Source organism: Geotrypetes seraphini, chromosome 7 (genome assembly GCF_902459505.1).
Source record: "Geotrypetes seraphini chromosome 7, aGeoSer1.1, whole genome shotgun sequence".
In the NCBI taxonomy this organism is placed as follows: Eukaryota; Metazoa; Chordata; class Amphibia; order Gymnophiona; family Dermophiidae; genus Geotrypetes; species Geotrypetes seraphini.
The window spans coordinates 44,820,594-44,841,006 of record NC_047090.1 but is presented as its reverse complement, the minus strand read 5'-3'; the positions used below and the strand labels follow the sequence as shown (position 1 = coordinate 44,841,006).

At 43.9% G+C, this 20,413-nt stretch overlaps 1 protein-coding gene across 11 annotated transcripts in view; it reads right to left on the bottom strand.

Annotated features, from left to right (window-relative positions):
- The window catches only part of ERC1 (ELKS/RAB6-interacting/CAST family member 1), a 509,833-nt gene that overhangs the window by 451,897 nt on the left and 37,523 nt on the right, over nucleotides 1-20,413 (bottom strand). For all 11 annotated transcript variants that reach the window (XM_033952310.1, XM_033952317.1, XM_033952311.1 and 8 more), the window contains exon 3: nucleotides 7,272-7,688. In XM_033952310.1, coding sequence (XP_033808201.1) covers nucleotides 7,272-7,688 — 417 coding nt within the window. The remainder of the gene's footprint in view (nucleotides 1-7,271; nucleotides 7,689-20,413) is intronic.

The window sequence follows — 20,413 nt, the reverse complement described above, 5'->3', positions numbered from 1 at the left end:
AGATCCACAGGGCTTTCTTGCTCCGCGGAAAAATTTGAACTGAGGACCACGAGGTGGGATGCGCCCTCTAGTGGGCGAGAAGGCATGCACATGCGTGGTGCAGTGTGCAAACTTGAAACTTCAATCAAGTTTGCTTGAAAAGCTGTCCGCGCCGGGGCTCCGTAGATGACGTCACCCCACATGTGAGAATATCATGCCTGCTTGTCCTGGGATAATCATGGTTACAAGAAATCTACTGGATCCCCAGCTGCTCACAACAACTAGAGTACACAAAGCAAACAGGCAGGACAAACAGTATAATACCACAGTTCATGGTGATATACACCTTGCATGGTGATTCTTTACTGTTCATGGAAATCCGCTATATTATTATATAACATTCCATAAAAAGAAATGTTACTTACAGAATTTGAAAACTTATAGAATTTGAAAACTTAACTCACTTAGGAAATATAATAACAGGGGTAAAAAACCTTGTACTATTCAAAATAGACTCAATGATGTTAATTCATATAAATAATTTTTTTCTGTATACTGGGACCATCATATAAAGGACAGTACCATAAATACTTGAATATAAGTCGATCTGAATATAAGTCGAGACCCCCATTTTCCCCCCAAAAAGGAGGAAAAATGGTTGACTTGAACATAAGTCAGGCAGCTTAATATTCAAGTGTCCTTCCCTGCCAGGTTCTGCACCCAGTCCCCTTCCCTACCAGGCTGTGAACGAAGCCCCCCTTCCTGCCAGGCTCTGAACACTGTCCCACCTTCCTTCCCTGTACCCTCTTCCCCTAAAAAGAGCCAACCTCATCAGTGATATCACAATGGATTGATTGTCCCGTACTCCCCTCTGCCCTCTAAGCCAGCCAGCAGATTAACCCTTCCCCTTAATTTAAACCACCTAATGGTAGGGTGGGACAGGAGGTATCCCTCCCGTCTCCTGCCTTGGCCGACACTAATAATTACCACCCTCTCTCTTTCCCTCCCTCGTGTACCTGTTCCCTGGTGGTCCAGCGTGTATCCTGCACTGAAATCCTCCTTTGTAAAGGTAGTAGCCAGTGGCACACCCGGGCCAACACGCAGGAGTGAGCTTTTCGTACTGCTGGCCAGCCCTGCACTGCTCCTTGATAGGCTGCCGTGAGAACCGCGAATCCCGCGAGAACTTGCGGCAGCCTATCAAGGAGCGGTGCAGGGCCGGTCGGCAGCAAGAAAAACTCACTCCTGCGTGCCGGCCCGGGTGCACCGCTGACTACTACATTTACAATCTTTGGGAGGATTTCAGCACCCCCACCTGGAATACTGCAACCAGCACTGGTCGCCGTACATGAAGAAGGACACAGAGAAGAGCGACTAAAATGGTTAAGGGGCTGGAGGATTGCCATACAGTGAGAGATTAGAGAAACTGGGCCTCTTCTCCCTTGAAAAGAGGAGACAGAGGGGACATGATCAAAACATTCAAGATAATGAAGGGAATAGACTTAGTAGACAAAGATAGGTTGTTCACCCTCTCCATGGTAGGGAGAATGAGAGAGCACTCTCTAAAGTTCAAAGGGGATAGATTCCGTACAAACGTAAGGAATATCTTTTTCACTCAGAGAGTGGTAGAAAACTGGAACGCTATTCCAGAGTCTGTTGTAGGGGAAAACACCCTCCAGGGATTCAAGACAAAGTTAGACAAGTTCCTGTTGAATCAGGAATCCTGTTGAATAAGGCTAGACTCAGTTAGGGCACTGGTCTTTGACCTAAGGTCAGTCGTGGGAGTGGACTGCTGGGCCCGATGGACCATTGGTCTGACCCAGCAGCGGCAATTCTTATGTTCTTATGAAATGGTGTGGTAGCCATTCTAGTCCACATTTTAAGGTAAAATATAGAATCTAATCTAATCTAATCAGTAGTCTTTTATCCCGTTATTTTTCAATTCAGAACGTATTATAACAAGAAAAACTCTTCATTGTGCACATATACTTAAAAATTGAACAGAGATAAAATATCAAGATTGATGTTTTTCAAAAAAGTAGGTCTTTGAAACTTTATGAAAAATATACAAATTCAGGCTTCTTATTTCTAAAGGAAGACTGTTCCACATCTGAACTGCCTGATAAGAAAATGATCGTACCAGTTGACTCTTTCTGATTACTCTAAAAAAAAGTTAGAAACTGAAGTTTAAAGCTACATTTACTCTGTGTAGTAATAAAATTAAGATGGCATACATAAAAGAGATGGTCATTGTTTTGGAACATAACCATATAAAGCCTTATCTATGAGACATGATACCTTAAACTTAATCCTGTATCTAATTGGAGGCCAGTGCAAATTGTGTAAAAGAGGTGAAGCCCTTTTAAATTTTCTAACCAAAAAGATTAATCTAGCAGCTGTATCTTGAAACAACTGTAATCTAGTAAGAACCTTTCAGATGCTCTACAAATACGGCAATAATATCAATTGAGAAAGTACTGGAAAACTAGATTGTAACAAGATGGATCTTATAACTCTAAGGGGTCCTTTTACAAAGGCGCGGTAGCGGTTTAACGCGCGGAATACCGCGCGTTCAACCGCCTGCCGTGCTAGTACTTAATGCCTCCATTATCGAAGCGTTAGGATTTTAGCGCGCGATGAAATGTCCGACGCGCTAACCCCCGTAGCGTGCCTTGATAAAAGGAGCCCTAAGTTGTCAAAGATGGAAAAAGTTTTTTGAGAGCATTCTCAAATGATTTCATTTAAAATCAGAATCCAGGATTACACCTAAGATTCTAGATGCATTTATCTATTCTCAAAACTTCACCAGATATTAACTTTACTTTATTCATATAGATACTCTCATAATTTCTAAAACCAATAAGTTTTCTCTTAATTGTTTTCAATTTTAAAAAGTAGAAACATAGAAAATGACGGCAAAAAAGGACCACGGCCCATCAAGTCTTCCCACTCTAATACCCACCCCCCTAACTTCTTCCCCCAAGAGATCCCACATGCCTATCCCACTTTCTCTTAAAATCTGGCACGCTGCTGGCCTCAATTACCTGCAGTGGAAGATCATTCCAATGATCAACCACCCTTTCGGTGAAGAAATACTTCCTGGTGTTGCCATGAAATTTCCTGCCCCTGATTTTCAGCGGATGCCCTCTTGTGGCCGTGGGTCCTTTAAGAAAAAAGATATCATCTTCCACCTCGATACGGCCCGTGATGTATTTGAACATCTCAATCATGTCTCCCCTCTCTCTACGTTCCTCGAGTGAGTATAGCTGCAATTTACTCAGCCTTTCCTCATACGGGAGATCCTTGAGTCCTGAGACCATCCTGGAGGCCATTCGCTGAACCGATTCAGCTCTCAGCACATCTTTTTGGTAATGTGGCCTCCAGAATTGTACACAATATTCAATTCTGGAGGCCACATTACCAAAAAAATGTGCTGAGAACTGAATCGGATCAGCGAATGGCCACCAGGATGGTCTCAGGACTCAAGGATCTCCCGTATGAGGAAAGACTGAGTAAATTGCAGCTATACTCACATGATAACCTTCTCCGATCTATTTGTGATCCCCTTCTTAATCATTCCTAACATTTTGTTTGCCCTTTTCGCCGCCGCGCATTGCACGGACGGCTTCATTGACTTGTCAACCAGTACTCCCAAGTCTCTTTCCTGGGGGGTCTCTCCAAGTACTGCACCAGACATCCTGTATTCGTGTATAAGATTTTTGTTCTTTATTTATTTAGATTTATATCCCGTCCTCCCAGTAGCTCAGAATGGTCTACAAGTAAACATACACAATGGAAGTAATTAGACAAATAAGATGTACAATAGGTTTAAATGTTTGGACATACAAGACTGTGTAGTATTTAAATACAGGGGGTATATGGCAAATTAGGAGTAGAGTTTAAGTATAAGCAGTTTAGTTTAGATAAGTCGTTTAGTTTAGTATAAGTAGATTAGTTTAGTACAAGTTATTTGAGTTTAGATACAACTTATCAGAGTACAGACTAAGAGAGGACTATACTGAAATTTAGGGAGAAGTTAGACAGGGGAGAGAAGAGAGAGTACAGACTAATTTATCAGAGTACAAACAATTTCTCAGAGTACAGACAATTTATCAGAGTACAGACTAAGAGAGGACTATACTGAAATTTAGGGAGAAGTTAAACAGGGGAGAGAAGAGAGAGGTGGGGTTTAAGGGGGGTATAGACTGAGGGAGACCTTTAGTTGAAGAGGAGGGTCTTTACCATTTTACGGAATGTCAATAAAGAGTTCTGTTGCCTGAGTTGAGGGGGGGAGTTGATTCCAGAGATGTGGAATGAAGTGGCTGTAGGATCATTTGCGGGCAGTTTCTGAGAGGAGGGACCTTCCAGGGGGAATGCATAGGCGTATTTCCGATTTTGAGCGGAGGGTGCGAGTGGGGGTGTAGATGGGAAGCTTGGATTTTATGTAGGAGGGGGTGGTGGCATAAATTCTCTTAAGGGCTATTGCTAGGGCCTTGAAAGCACAGCGCTGGCTAATTGGGAGCCAGTGTTCAGCGCGGAGTGTTGGGGAGACGGGATCATGGTAGTTGATGTTGTGTAGGAGGCGGATAGCTGCATTTTGGACACATTGGAGGCGTTTGAGATTATTTTTGGTTAGTCCATTTGGTTAGTCCAATACCGACATGCATCACTTTACACTTATCCACGTTAAACCTCATTTGCCATGTTGCGGCCCATTTCTTGAGCGTGTTTAAGTCACTCAACTTCCCTGTAATTAATTTGCAAAGTCCAAACAGAGATTATCAAAACACAATTTATGTTATAGCACATTACATAAAGGCTCCCAAACCTGCCCCTGGGACCCCACAGCCATTCTTTTTTTTTTTTTTTCCCCTCAATAAATGTTTATTAGAGATTTTCTTTTTGATAATAACAAGCATGAATACAATACAAATAGATCACCCCATTATGTGAAAAACAGGTGCAGTTACCCCCCCACAAGCTCCTCAGAGAGTATAGAAACATGTAGAACGCAATGTAAATACAAACCCTTACAACCCTTTAGAAACCATGAAAAAACCTCCCAGAAAACCGCTAACCCCCTTACCCATTTCCACATGTCTGCCACCCAAAATCCTACCCACCCCTCACATAGACCCCTTAAGATGGACCCTCTGTGGTTCCTGCAGAGAGCCCATCAGACAGCCCTTCCTCTCCCCCTCCCACCCATGGAATGTTCAAAGGCATTGAAATATTTTATGACAAATGGCTGCACTTAAGTAGCCATTCCTCCTTAGTCGGAGCAACGGAGCGCTTCCAATATTGTGCAATGAGACATTTAGCACCCGCAAGTCCTATCCGCACTAGTTTAGGCTGCCAGGGCCAATGCCTATGATTATGTGTACCTAACAAATAGGCTTGAGGCAAGATCAAAACTGGGTCCTGGACCCACGGAGTCAGAACCGTCGGCACAGCAAGCCAAAAAACCTTAATGATCAGGCAATCCTACCGTATATGATAAAACGAGTCTGGATTCCCCCCACACCTCCAGCACACATTAAGAACCTGAAGATACATGAGATGCACCCGCTCCGGTGTCAAATACCAATATTTTATATGCGTTTTCTTGGACTAAGATGCAATGTGATACGTTCTATACCTCCGCACAAATCCGGAGCCACTCAGTAGTCGTAAACCTCACCTGTAAATCCAATTCCTAGTGTTGTCTATAGGTAAATTGTACTACTTTCTGATAGAGGACCGAAAAAGGTCAAGGCACCCTACTTAGAAAACCCCATAGATATTCCAAATGCTCCACTTCCTGAAATTGCCCCCTCCCCCACCCTACCGAAATCATAAAATGGCGTAAATCCATGTACGCAAAAAATCTTCCTTAAAACTCATCTCTAGTCACCAGCTCATCAAAAGTATGGATTGTCCCACCTCTAAGCACATCCTGAAAAGTAACAAGTCCTCGCTCCTCCCACTTACGAAAAACTCCCCATTCCTGCCCGACTGAGAACTGTGGCTCTCCCCAAATAGGTGCTAAAGTAGACATCCCCGGTCACTATGACACATTTTCCCCCAAGTCTGCACTAAATGTCCAAAAAAAGGATTAGACACCCCCTTTAACCTTTCTACATCCGAATAGGAGGCCCACATCCAATGCTTCAACAAACAATCTGGTATATAGCTTTGTTCAATTTGGACCCCCGGCTTGAACTCCGCTATAACCCAATCTAACACCAAACGAAGCTGTACAGCAAGGTAATATCAATGTAGATTAGGGACAGCTCTACCACCCTCCTCCCGGGCTGCCAACAACACTGGTTGCCCAATCCGTGAGAGATTACCCTACTAAATAAACAACCGACACTCCCTATGTAAATCCTTCAACATCCCCCTGGGAACCGCAATGGGAAGAGCTTGAAATAAAAATAACAACCGCAGTAAGATATTCATTTTAATCACAGCAATGCGTCCCAACCATGAGAGCCATAATCCCTGCCATTGCTGTAAGTCTGCTCTAACAAGCCGCACAATCCAAGCATAATTATGCTCATATGACTGAGACAAATTCCTCGGAAGTTGTATTCCCAAATACCTAATACAGTCCCGTGCTCTCCGAAAAGGAAAGATGTCCAACAATCTCTGCTCTTCTGCATCCTCTATACAGACCCCCAAAAATTCAGACTTAGCTATATTTATAGTAAACCCCGAGACCTGGTGACACGCCCTCCCCAAAGCCATTCTGTAATAAATAAGTATGAGAAAAGATTACATATGCTGGACCTCTAACGTCTCATGTAAATTCACTAAGGATATCTTGGAAACCCTGCAACATCCTCAAGACAGGTTTGCGAAACAGTAATATATTATGCTTTATCCTCGGCATCTGTTATAAAGCAAAACAAGATTTCGCGACCTTAGAATTACAGGGTTCTAAGTGACAATTTTCAGTATTTTTATCTTCGATGACTTCCGAGTTCTATCTGACATGTAGATGTTACAACACTCACGAGGATTTATTGCAACTTAACCGTTCCTTCATTTCATAAGAAATTATATGGTTCTATGTACAGAAATTATATGGTTCTATGTATGCGAGAATGATTTTCGGTACAGTTAGAACCATGTAATTCTAAGGTCGCGATTTGTTGATTGTGCATTTCTATGGGCTCAAGAGGAATAAAGCATGGAGGTGACAAAGGATGATATAATAGGTGAAGTAAAATAGCAAGTCATTAGATATGACAAAGAATAGGGACAATGGACTGAACTGAATATATATCATGCAAATTCCTGAGGACACTTACCTCCCTCAGCATATTGTTTTCTCTCTCTTTCTGTTCAAGCAGGGTCTCAAGGTGATGGACATGCATCTCAGCTTCAGCCAATCTCCTTGTCCTCTCATGGTCCTCCTCTGTAGCTTTGGATGGCAGTCCTTTACTCTGTAACATTTCCAGCAGCTTCTTTATGGATTCATCTCGTGCATTCAGGGTCTGCTTTTGTGTGTCAATACGAAGCTCCATTTCTTCCAGAGTCTTACGCAGCAGGAAGAGTTCCTTAGCCTGACGCTCATGCTCCATGTGGAGTCGACGGAAGTTCTCTTCTGTAAGCTCAACCACTAAAGGCTCGCTGGTCCGGCTGCTGCTGTCCTGTTGGAAGAGTTGGTTCAGATCACGCTGGATCCGCAGTTCATCTTGTAGGGCCTGGATTGTCATTTGCAAATGCTGTAACCAAGGAAAAAAGGGGAAAAATATATTAACAGCTTCTTTGGAGAAATAAGTTGCTTCACAACATGATATACAAAAACCCTGCTTATATCTAAATTCCTACAGTAAATAAAAATGGATCCTCCTATATAGTCCTGAAAATATTTATTGTAATATCTGTTTAAATCCTACTACCTACCAAATCCATTTCAATAAGAACACATTTACCATGAATGACTCCCTGACACTGTAAAGCAGTGTCTCTCAAACTGCGTGCCAAGGCAAAGTGGTGTACCCTAAAGAAATACCGGGTGTGCCATGAGAGATTCCAGAATTTTACTTTAATTAAAAAAATTCCCTTCATAAGTATACACTAGAACAGATGACATGTCGCATACACAAGAGTCTGTCAATGTTATGAGCATCTGTGTGCGTAAGGATACAACTGGCCAGACAAGCATTATTCTTTGACATCATTGATACTTGGAAACTAATGGCAAGTAATTTTATTTTTAATGCAGAAATTATCCTAACTTGAGCAACAAAGCAATCAAGCTTTGTTGCTGTTTGGATCTTCTTATCTTTGTGAGCTTGAATTTTCAGCTCTGACATAAATTAAATTTTAAAAAAAGAGAACGACTGCAGATGGTAGATGATGAAATGCATGTTTGCTTGTCGAATAACGAGCCACATTTTGAGTTAATTTGTACTCAAAAACAAGCACAACCATCATTCACATTGATTAGCAATTCTATTGTACCTACTTTACTTTCACCATTGTTACAATTACCCATATGTAGCTTAAAGAACTTTAAAGGCAGCAAAACTAGACCACCAACTCTCCAACTTATTCTAGAATTTACCAGGAATCACTGGGTAACTATGGACCCCTTTTACAAAGTCACGGTAGCAATTCCCCCATGACAAATGTACCGAAGCCCATTTAATTCCTATGGGCTTCGGTGCATTTGCCACAGGAGAATCGCCACCATGACTTTGTAAAGGCCACTTAACGTTGATATTCGGAATAATTTAACTGGATAAGAGCCTCTCCTGACAGATTTTTAGCAGCACTGTGGATGCCATGGCATTATCCAGTTAGTATAATTTTCAAAAAAGTCCACCATTTAGTTTAACCCCTTCTTATAACTGCTCTCTCTGAAAATGAGGTAGGAAAAGCCTAAGACTCATGATAGCATTTTGATTTCAGTCATCAGTTCTCTGACACAGTGGCAAAGGACCCACAAAATGTTGACCGGATCAGTTTCATTTGGAAGAAACTGCCTGCAGCCCAGCACTGATCCCATGCAATTATTAAGGGCTAGATTCACTAAGCAAACCAATCATGTACCAATCGGTTTGCAAGCCCTTTGCGACCAAATTTCCCTCCAACCCCATTCACTAACGCAGGGGTGCCCACACTTTTTTGACTCGCGAGCTACTTTTAAAATGACCAAGTCAAAATGATCTACCAACAATAAAATTTAAAAAAAACACAACGCACACTGTACGCATAGAATTGTTAATTATCATTCCTATTCCAGGGTTTTTTCAAAGAGGTCAAAGCAGATGACTCTATGCACTGTCACCTCAGTAACAACCATACAAAAATAGACAAATACCCACCCCCTCCATTTTTATTAAACCACAATAGCATTTTTTAACGCAGGGAGCTGCACTGAATGCCAGCGCTGCTCTTGACGCTCATAGGCTCCCTGCGTTAAAAACCACTATTGCGGTTTAGTAAAAGGGGACCATATTGTAAAATATAGACAGCAGATATAAATTCAGACACATTTTGATCACTAAATTTAAAATAAAATAATTTTTCCTACCTTATCTGGTGATTTCATGAGTCTCTGGTTGCACTTTCTTCTTCTGACTGTGCATCCAATCTTTCTTTCAGCCTGTATGCTTCCTCTCCTCCAAACCTCATTCCCTCCCCCAACTTTTTCTTCCTCTCTCCCTGCCCTTTCTTTCTTTCTCTCTCCCTGCCCTTTCTTTCTTTCTCTCTTCATGCCCCCTTTCTTTTTTTCCTGTTTCTCTTCTTTCCTTCTGTCTCCCTGCCTGCGCCCCTTTCTTTCTTTCTCCTTGTCCTTCCCCAAGCCACTGCCACTGCCGCTGACATCGGGGAACAGGACCCAAATGCCACCAATGGATAACAGGCCCCAAAGCCGACGCCAATGCCGCCCCATGCTCTCTCTGCTTCGGGCCGATCAATCTTCCTCTCCCCGACGTCAATTCTGCCGTCGGAGAGGAAGTTCCGCAGAATTGACGTCGGGGAGAGGAAGATTGATCGGCCCGATAGATCGCCAAGGCAAAGGGAGTCCTGGATGATCGACTCACTTTGCCTTGGCGAGCTACCGGTCGATCACGATCGACCTATTGGGCACCCCTGCACTAACGCCTGTCATGATCCGACCCCAATCCTCCCATGCAAATTAGCAAAACCCCATGCAAAATAGCCAAGCGACTGATTCACTAACAAATGCTTGGCTATGTCGAATCGAGTTTTACTATTGGCAAACCCGACTGTTGCAGACCTGTCGGTAGCTGAGTTAACTACAGGTCTGCAGGTTTTTTGACAGGCCTGCCTGTCTTTTTTATTCATTTTTTTTCCCATGGCACGGATATTTTGCGTGTGTTACACACGCAAAATATCTGCCCCATAAAAGAAAAATTAATAAAAGACAGGCAGGCCTTTGAAAAAAAAATGTGCCTCCACACAATGCCCCCAAGCAGGAGGGATGCCAAATCCCTCCTGCCATAAGTGCTTCAAAAAACAAACAACCCCCCCCCCACACACACACACATTGCTGATGCTGCAGCATGGCACTTCTCCCCCCCCTCGTGACACGGCCCACCCACCCCCGGCACCAAAAAGTTAGGAGCAGGAGGAGTGTTCAGTCCCTCCTGCTCCGTAGGCCTCCCATCCCTGACCGGCCCACCCCTGGTCGGGCCTGTACCCACCTCCCCTCCCCATACCTTTAAAATAGTTGGGAGCAGGAGCGGTGCCCGGTCCCTCCAGCTCCTTATGGCAAGGCTCCTCTTCAGGAGCAAGAGGGGTACCCGGTCCTTCCTGCTCCTTATGGCAAGGCTCCTCTTCAGGAGCAAGAGGGGTACCCGGTCCCTCCTGCTCCTTATGGCAAGGCTCCTCTTCGGGAGCAAGAGGGGTGCCCGGTCCCTCCTGCTCCTAGGCCTTAATCTTCGGGAGCAGAAGGAAGCGCAAAGTCCTCCTGCATCCCTGCCGTCCGCTGTGCAATAGTGGCCTTAGGTCATGCCCCAGTGCATAAGATGGGTGGGCTATTCTCTCTGGCTCCCCCATAAGAACATAAGAACATAAGAACTGCCATCTCCGGATCAGACCTTTGGTCCATCAAGTCCGGCGATCCGCGCACGCGGAGGCCCTGCCAGGTGTACCCTGGCGTAATTTATAGTCCATCATATCTTTATATGCCTCTCTTAAGGAGATATGCATCTAGTTTGCTCTTGAAGCCTAGGACGGTCGATTCCGCAATAATCTCCTCTGGGAGGGCATTCCAGGCGTCAACCACTCTCTGAGTGAAGCAGAACTTCCTGACATTAGTCCTGAACCTGTCCCCCCTTAGCTTCATTTCATGTCCTCTAGTCTGTGTCAAATTGGACAATGTAAATAATCTTCTCTGCTCTATTTTGTCGATTCCTTTCAGTATTTTGAAGGTCTCGATCATATCCCCACGCAGTCTCCTTTTCTCTAGGGAGAACAATCCTAGTGTTATAAGTCTATCCTCGTATTCCAGTTTCTCCATACCCTTCACCAGTTTTGTCGCTCGTCTCTGCACCCTCTCCAGCAGTTTTATATCCTTCTTTAGGTAGGGAGACCAATGTTGGACGCAGTATTCCAAGTGTGGTCTGACCATTGCCCTATAAAGCGGCATTATAACTTTCTCCGATCTACTCGAGATTCCTTTCTTTATCATGCCCAACATTCTATTTGCCTTCTTCGCCGCTGCCGCGCATTGTGCCGACGGCTTCAGGGTCCTATCTATCAGTACACCCAGGTCCTTTTCTTGTTCACTCTTCCCCAGAGTTGCACCTGACATTGTATACTCGTATTCCGCATTCTTATTGCCTAAATGCATTACCTTGCATTTCTCCACATTGAACTTCATCTGCCATTTCTCCGCCCATGTTTCTAACCGACACAAGTCGCTCTGGAGTTCCTCTCTATCCTCCTGCGATCTGATTGCCCGGCATAGTTTTGTATCATCTGCAAACTTGATGATCTCACTGGTTGTTCCTTCCTCCAGGTCATTGATATAAATATTAAAAAGGATCGGCCCAAGTACCGAGCCCTGTGGTACACCACTAGTCACTTTCTCCCAGTCGGAGAACTTCCCATTTATGCCCACTCTCTGCTTTCGGTTTTCCAGCCATTTGCCTATCCACCTTTGTATATCCCCCTCTATGCCATGGCTTTGTAGTTTCCTGAGGGAGAAGTCTTTCATATGGAACCTCCTACTCTCTGCTGCCGTTCCCCGCAGTGCAGCCCTGCTTTCAAACTACGGGCTCGCATTGTGGGGAAGGGGACCAGAAAGCAGGAGAGTCGGGGTGCCAGAATCAGGGCGAGCAGGCAGGAGAGATCGGGGCAGAGCCCTGACAGCAGTGACAGGAGACTGCTTCTCCTGTCACTACTGTCAGGGTCTGCGCATGAGCGGGGATCGCACATTTGGATCCCTGCTCGCAAATGGGGGCGTTCCTCCGATCGTCCCCATTTAAATATGACTGATTTTTGAATCCGTCGGACCTGCCCAAATCAGAAACTGATTGTTCCAATTCGGGCAGGTTAGTGAATCTAGCCCTAAGCACCGATATGTATAGATAGATAAATACCAAATAAAAATCTAACAAAATTATTTTTAATAGTCCGTGAACTGATAGCTGAAAGCATAAAATGTTATCATGAGTTTGAGGCTTTTTTTACCCTATATTAAGAACATAAGAATTGCCGCTACTGGGTCAGACCAGTGGTCCATCGTGTCCAACAGTCCGCTCATGCAGCGGCCCCCAGGTCAAAGACCAATGCCCTAAATGAGTCAAGCCTCACCTGCGTACGTTCCAGTCTTGAATCCCTGGAGGGTGTTTTCCCCTATGTCAGACTCCAGAAGAGCATTCCAGTTTTCTATCACTCTCTGGGTGAAGAAGAACTTCCTTACATTTGTATGGAATCTATCCCCTTTCAATTTTAGAGACTTCCCTCTCGTTCTCTCTACCTTGGAGAGGGTGAACAACCTGTCCTTATCTACTAAGTCTATCCCCTTCAGTATTTTGAATGTTTCGATCATGTCCCCTCTCTGTCTCCTCTTTTCAAGCATTCACATTATAAAAAGGAGATTAACTATATGGTGGTTTTAGTGAAAGTTATTTTTAAAAGTTGGCTACCTGGATATTTGATGGTGACACTATTACGACCAGCTTTGACTACTCGGATCAAATTCAGCCATGGCTGAACATTATGAAATATGTCATTGATACTTTGTGAAAGCTCTTTGCAAAATAACTAAATTTGAAAGTTAACCTAGCTCTAGTAATAGCATGCAAATGCATCTGACAATTTGTTAGGGATATCCACATAATATCCAGGCAACACATATTAGCAGCTCTTGAGGAACCAGAGCTGAAAAGTCATCATCATGGATTATAATAAAAGTTAGTTTTCACTGTACAATATTTGCATTTAAGATGTACAACCAACCATTAATTCACAAAAGTAACAGGTTAAGTTATTATACAATGGTTTTCAATCAAGGTTAGAATGTTCTTAGTCCAATATGAATACATCTAAAAGAAGGTAAGCATAATAAAGATAAGTACCAGCAGAATTCCAATGAGAAAGTACCTAGTGGATACAGACAGAGTTGACTTGGATCAGGTTGAAGGAGCCTGTTTTTGGAATGAGGAATGTGACATTTCAATTGCAGATCAGAAAATTGTAGAAAGCTTATTGATTTCTGAAACAAGTATTATAGCACTTTAGAAGTATTGTATATGTTGTCAATCTGTGTTTTATTTTGTGTGTGTTTCATTTTATATGTTTTGATACTGTTTACTGCCTAGAATTGAAAGACTGCGGTTTATAAATTTTCTTAAATTAAAAAAAGAAATAGCTGAAGGGTGCATTTTATCATCTAATCTGAGTTACTCATTGTTTAAAAAAAAAAAAACAACCCCAAAAAACTGTAGTTCACTCTCTTACCTAGAGCTCACTAATAGGCTCTTAAAGGAAGAGTTATTTTACTAAATAGGTTTTGCACTTCTTGAATATTTAAAGCAAAAATTTAATGTGGTAAAGTGCAAAGCCTGCATGGTAAATACGGGTGGGTGAGGAGGACCTAAATCGGCCCTGCATTTACCACTCGGTAAGACAGTGCACAACCGCCACATTATATTCAGTGCCAAATAGCATGGAAGAACTTGTGCAATCAGACACTGTGGGCTCCTTTTATCAAGCCGCGTTAGCGGGGCTAACGCGCGCGACTTTTCATCACGCGTTAACCCCTGCGCTGGCCAAAAACTACCGCCTGCTCAAGACGAGGCGGTAGCGGCTAGCGCGGCCGGCGGTTTAGCGTGCGTTAAACCGCTAGCGCGGCTTGATAAGAGGAGCAGTGTGGTCCCACCGCATAAGAAAACAAAGACAGCTGTTCTGAAAGTACAGCCAACCACACACATGCCCATCCTCAACAGAGTTGCAGCCTTAGATTCTCTCCTCTTCCCCAAAATACATATAACCCATCCTTTCTATGCTTAAATCTTTTATTGAATTTTCAATTTAAATTTCAAGTATTACACTTGTACAGAAAGCAATAATAGAATAGATATCAATTATACAGTAAATATAATTCACAAATTAACAAATTTTACTATTTATGCTCAAGTCCTCAACTTAGGATCCAAGAGTCAGAGAAAATTGGCGAAAAATAGAAGAAATTAATAATAATACATAAAAAACTGAAAGCTATAGCACTGAAATGAGGTCATCAATAATCAAATTAGGGTTCAAAGGTTGTTACATTCAGACGAGACATTGCCACAAAGTTTGTCAATTGGGATGGTTCAAAAAACACATATTTGAGAGTACGGTAACACACAATACATTTACACGGATGTCTCAAATAAAAAGTCGCCCCCAAGGATAAAACCCCAGGTTTCAAAAGAAGAAATTCACGGCGGCGCCTTTGCGTCTCCCGTGCCAAGTCTGGAAACATTTGTATTTTGTGACCAAGGAAACTTTTCTGTCTATTTTTAAAGTAAAGTTTTAACAACCATGATAACCCATCCTTTCTTATGCTTCAACTAACCCTGGGTTTAACCACACTCCCATGGGTGCAACCGCTCCTCCTCAAAAGTCCTACTTGAGGTCAGCATTGGTAGTCAGTGACACTGGAAGGGAGGGGATTACCTTTTCCCCTCAGCTGAAATACAAAATGCCCTCTAGAGGCACACTTCCATAATAAGAAGAAATAAGAATGACCTCTAGCAGTAGTACTAGAAAACTACTGCTAAGGGTTAGGGTGGCCATTTTGAGATGGTGGCAACTACAGCTGTGCTATTGACAGTCTATTTAGCTAGCATGCAGTAAAGACTCGTGCACTATCTGTTGCAGCCAGCCACTGTTTCGCTTGCCCAAGTCACACCCAGATCCTGCATACTCCCACATCAGTCACCTAACATGGAATTTTTACCACCCTAGCTGCCATTTTAATGTAGGTACTATTAGTGTGGGCCTGCATGATAAAAGCAAAATCCAGAAGAGTAGATGTACTAGGAACCCAACACAGATCGTGTTTCGGCATTCTATACCTATGTCAGGAGTCCCTATATCCTGTGCTGTACCAATATAAAATCATCGAAATTTGGATTAAAACCAGGCTGATATGCACAAGGGATGGAGAGATGTAGAGTCCTACTCTTTAACTGCAGAGATTGTGGAGAACCATGAAAGGAACCAAGACAAACTGGCTGAAAGAACCCTGCTCTATATACAGAAACAGAGCTGAGCCATAGATGGAGCTGTGCTGAAAGGGCAGGAGGCTCCCCATGCAGACCCCTAAATAAAGTTGCCTCAATTATGCAGGAGGTGCCATATACAGACCTGTACAGACGTAACTGGACCCTAGATGAGCCAGATAGGCTAGAGGTGCCTCGCTCTACATCCTAAAAGAGGGCTGAACAATAGAAGGAGCCAAGCCCAAACAATTAGGAGGCTCCATGCTCTCCCTCCAGAAGGGAAGCTGGTCCATTAATTGCGTTTATTCAGAGATGGAACCAAGACGAACAGGCATAAGGTGCAACGCACTGAAGCAGAAGAGGAGCATGCTGATCAGAAACCGAAGCTGGAAATGTACATGCCAACAACCAAAGTCAGAAACAGGAAGTGCTGTGTAGTGTCCTCACAGCTGGGTGGCCTGACCACTCCAAGGAGACCCACATGCCGCCCAAAAACCGAAAGCAGTGGCCAAAGAATGCATCCCTATTGGAGAGATCAACTGCCAAGCTGAGGTTGTAGGACAAAACAAAGAAATGAGTACTCACTGAAATGTGAGAAGTCTTGAACCAGCAGCACAGGAAAAACCAGTGCAGCAGCCACCCGCTGAAAACGAGCCTTCCCTGCAATGTACACCTGTCAGGAGTTTCTAGATTTGGACAGAACCGAGCTTCAGAGTTCTGTATATGGGAACTGAGACACGGTTCCAGACTGGTACCGGGGAATCTCTATAAAGCATCCCTCCACGGAGCACTCACTCACCCCTGAGAGCAGACAACATCCACCAACGTAGAAATTGAAATTCAAGTGCAGCCGCCTGACAGAGTTCTTTGAAGGGGACAGGGCGAGGGAGGCAGTTTGAAACAGCCAGTCTGTAACTGAAGCAAGCCTAACTCGGAGCCAACATAGCCCCCCTCCCCCGCACTTAGCAGCCAGCGAAGTGCACCCTCCAGCCCAAACGTAGGAAGGATACGGGAACCAAAACAGCGGCAAATATTAGTAGAAGAAAAACCAAACCATACTAGGGCTGCACATTTAATGCAGTAATAATGAGATTAACGTGTTAAAAAAATAACGCACATCAAAAATTTAATGTACATTAACGCCCCTTGTTTCCTTGGCTTTGCCCCACCACCTGCCACAGTCGACTATAATCCCCTCCCTCCCTCTAGCTAACCTTTTATAGCCTGCCAGCAGTGCTAGCGATTCAAGCAGAGCACTGCCAGCAGACTTGCCAGCTCCAGTCTCTTACGGTCTCTTCAATCCCTGCTATACCGATAAAGGAAGTTACATCAGCCATTGCAGTGTACACTTCTCCTTCCATATTTGTTGTGATAGGGGATTAACAGACCTGCGAATACAGAAAAACTGCGAATAACTTTTTCATATGTTATTTGCTGTTTTCTATTAAAAACCATCGTGAATATGGTGAAACCGCGAACAACATGGTGGGAGACCTGGCCTGTTCTTGAAGGAGAGGCAAAAAACGGTGAAGAAAGAGCTGGGAATCAGCTAGTTTTCTATAAACGCTTGGAATCAGTGATTTCTCTATGCAAGCTGACGTAATTGGGGAGGGGGGGGGGAGAACCAGCAAGATAAAAACCATGAATAATCGAAACCGCGAATGCTGAAACCGTGAACTCGGAGGGAGACGTGTATAAGGATACAGACACCTACCGCTGCCACGGTTCACTATATTTCCTACCCCCTCCATCTACCTAATCTTTCATAGCCTGCTGGCAGTGCTAGTGATTAAAGTAGTGCACTGGCAGTTCCATGACTGCATAGGAGCCTGAGTTGGCCAGTTGGTGGCCACCACATTGAGGGTATGGAGGGTGGTGCGCTCATTCCTCCTTGATGGATGGTGCTACATTTGGTAAATTCTTTTCAGATTTAATCCCGAGTGAAATGGTGTGGTGACCATGTTAGTTGGAGGGCAGAGGAGTAGGATTAAGGATGGAAGGCTATATTAAAAAGGTGGGTTTTCGGTAATACCCTTTTTTATTGGACTAACTCAATGCATTTTATGATGAGCTTTTGAAGGTGACCCTTTTTCTTCAGATCAGAAATAAGCAAATGTTTACAAATATCAGTACACTTCCCCCTCCCCATTTGTGGTTCCTGCACTCGTGGTTTCATATAATCGTGATTTTTTCTGGGGAGGGGGAAAATAAAAAAAACAGTCTTAATGTTAAAAAATCCATCTTTTTTCCTCCCTGCCGCCTTCCCGGCCTTACCTGGTGGTCTAGAGGGCTTTCGGGGCAGGAGCGATCTTCCTACGCTCCTGCCCCGTGCAGATCGCCATGAGGAAATGGCTGCTGGGAGTTCCCATAGTCTCTCGAGACTACGTCGGGAACTCCCTACAGCCATTTCCTGATGGCGATCTGCACGGGGCAGGAGCGTAGGAAGATTGCTCCTGCCCTGAAAGCCCTCTATACCACCAGGTAAGGCCGGGAAGGCGACAGGGAGGTGAGGGTGGGTCAGAGCCGGATAATCGCGGTTTTTCAGCATTCGCGGTCCGGCTCTGCCCGTATCCCCCGCGAATGATGAGGGAGAAGTGTATACTGTATATCAGCGGTCTCAAACTCAAACCCTTTGCAGGGCCACATTTTGGATTTGTAGGTACGTGTAGGGCCGCAGAAATAATAGTTAATGTCTTATTAAAGAAATGACAACTTTGCATGAGATAAAACTCGTTATAGTTAATAAATCTTTCCTTAATTGCTTCTGATAATTTCAGCTATACACAGTTGAAAGCAGTGCAACATGCAGAAAGTGAAGTTTAGATAGTTTTTCACTTTTTGCATGTTGCACTGCTTTCAGCTGTGTACAGTATAGCTGAAATTATCCACTCTACCTCACAATCGCGTACAGATGCAGGAAAGCGCTTGCATGAGGTTACAGCAGTGAGGCGGGCAATGTTCCAGAACAATGGTAACATACCAAGGGCCTCAAAATAGTACCTGGCGGGCGGCATGTGGCCCCCGGGCCGCGAGTTTGAGACCACTGCTGTATATAAAGAAAACAACCATTACGCCAGGAAGTGAAGTCAGAAGGGAACCAAGGCCAGTGTGAGCAGCAGAGGAGGTACAAGGGGGGTGGAGAGGAGGAGAGGTGCTGGTGCCCCTGTGAAGACGGTGCCTGGGCGGTCCACCCCCTCCCCCCCTTTACTATGCGACTGTCTGCCACCAGCACCTCTCCTCATCTTAGTTCAACGGTGTGGAGGGAATTCTACAGTCATTTCCGTCAGTGGTCTGCAGTAGCACCACAAGAAAGTTCAATTGCAGGCCTGCATTTCCTGTGTACGAGTATCAGCAACTGGAAGTGCCAGTCACCATGCTCGCAGGATTGGCACTGAATAGGCAATGCAGTGAGCAATGACAGCAGACTTCTAGTCAGTGGCAGACTTCAAAGACCTCCACCAGCCATCCTGCTCAAGGGTTTCTCCTGTACATTGGCTGCATCGGTGCAATGTTTTTCTCATAAAACCTATCCTCAAATTCTGGCATTCTACTTAACCTACTCGTAATATTAGAGCCAGCTTTATGCTAGAAATAAAGTCAGAGTGCTCTTTATTTTTTTATTACTTTGTTTCTTCTTCAGTCTGCATATGCTGCTATCAGAAAATGTTAAAAGTACCCTTCCCCAATACACAGTCACATGTGCCATCAAACATCTTGAGGTCTCTGCTCTACTTGTACTCAAAGTTGCTTGTGGCCACACCTCAACTCTTTCAATACCTGTTGTTTCTTCCAGAATCAGAAAATAATATTAAAAATTGAACTAAGGCCAGTTCTGGGCAAACTTGCTCAGTCTGTGTCTGTATATGGCCGTTTGGTGAAGGATGGGCTGCGGAGGGCTTCAATGGATGGGAGGGTGTAGATGGACTGGAGTAGGTTTTAACGGAGATTTCGGCAGTTGGAACCCAAGCACAGTACTGGGTAGAGCTTTGGATTCTTGCCCAGAAATAGCTAAGAAGAAAAAATTAAAAAAAAATTTAAATTGAATCAGGTTGGGTAGACTGGATGGACTATTCGGGTCTTTATCTGCCGTCATCTACTATGCATGTTACTATGTAGTTATCTAAGCTGCAAAATCTCAAAGCCATTCTGCAGTCACATGGAGCCAACTACAGACTGTTCTCAGCTGCCTACGGACTACCCACAGGTTCTCATATTTATCTGCAGCTTCTTAGCAGTCTGTACTGTGCCATAATTAGGAAAAACAGAACAGAAGGCCTGAGACTAGGTTCTCTTGGGTGGCTATTCTGTCATCGTTATGCCAACGAAGCAGGTGTTTCCTCAGCTATAAAGTCTTAAGCAACCACTTTTCCATAGCAATAGGGAACATTTCCAGTACATCCACAGGCTTTCTTTGCTGAAGTTTGCAGTGGCATTTAAATTTTCCCCATCTTCTCGAAATCAAGTGCAAAACCCCACACTGAATGTGTCTTTACGTGCAATGTGAATGAGAGAGAGAAAAAAAAATGATGTTCCTGAATAAAATACTTTTAAATAAGTTCTGGTGAGATGGAATACTGTTAAACTTTAGGTGAAATCTGAACATACAGAGCAATCTTGCAAGTCAGGTCATGTGCACTAAACTTTCTATGAGTGATGAGAGTCTCTAGGGAAGAATGAGGATGAATAATAATTTAAGAGCAGCATTTCGCAGACACACCTTGCAATGATCACTGGATGCCAGATCACCCACTGTGATA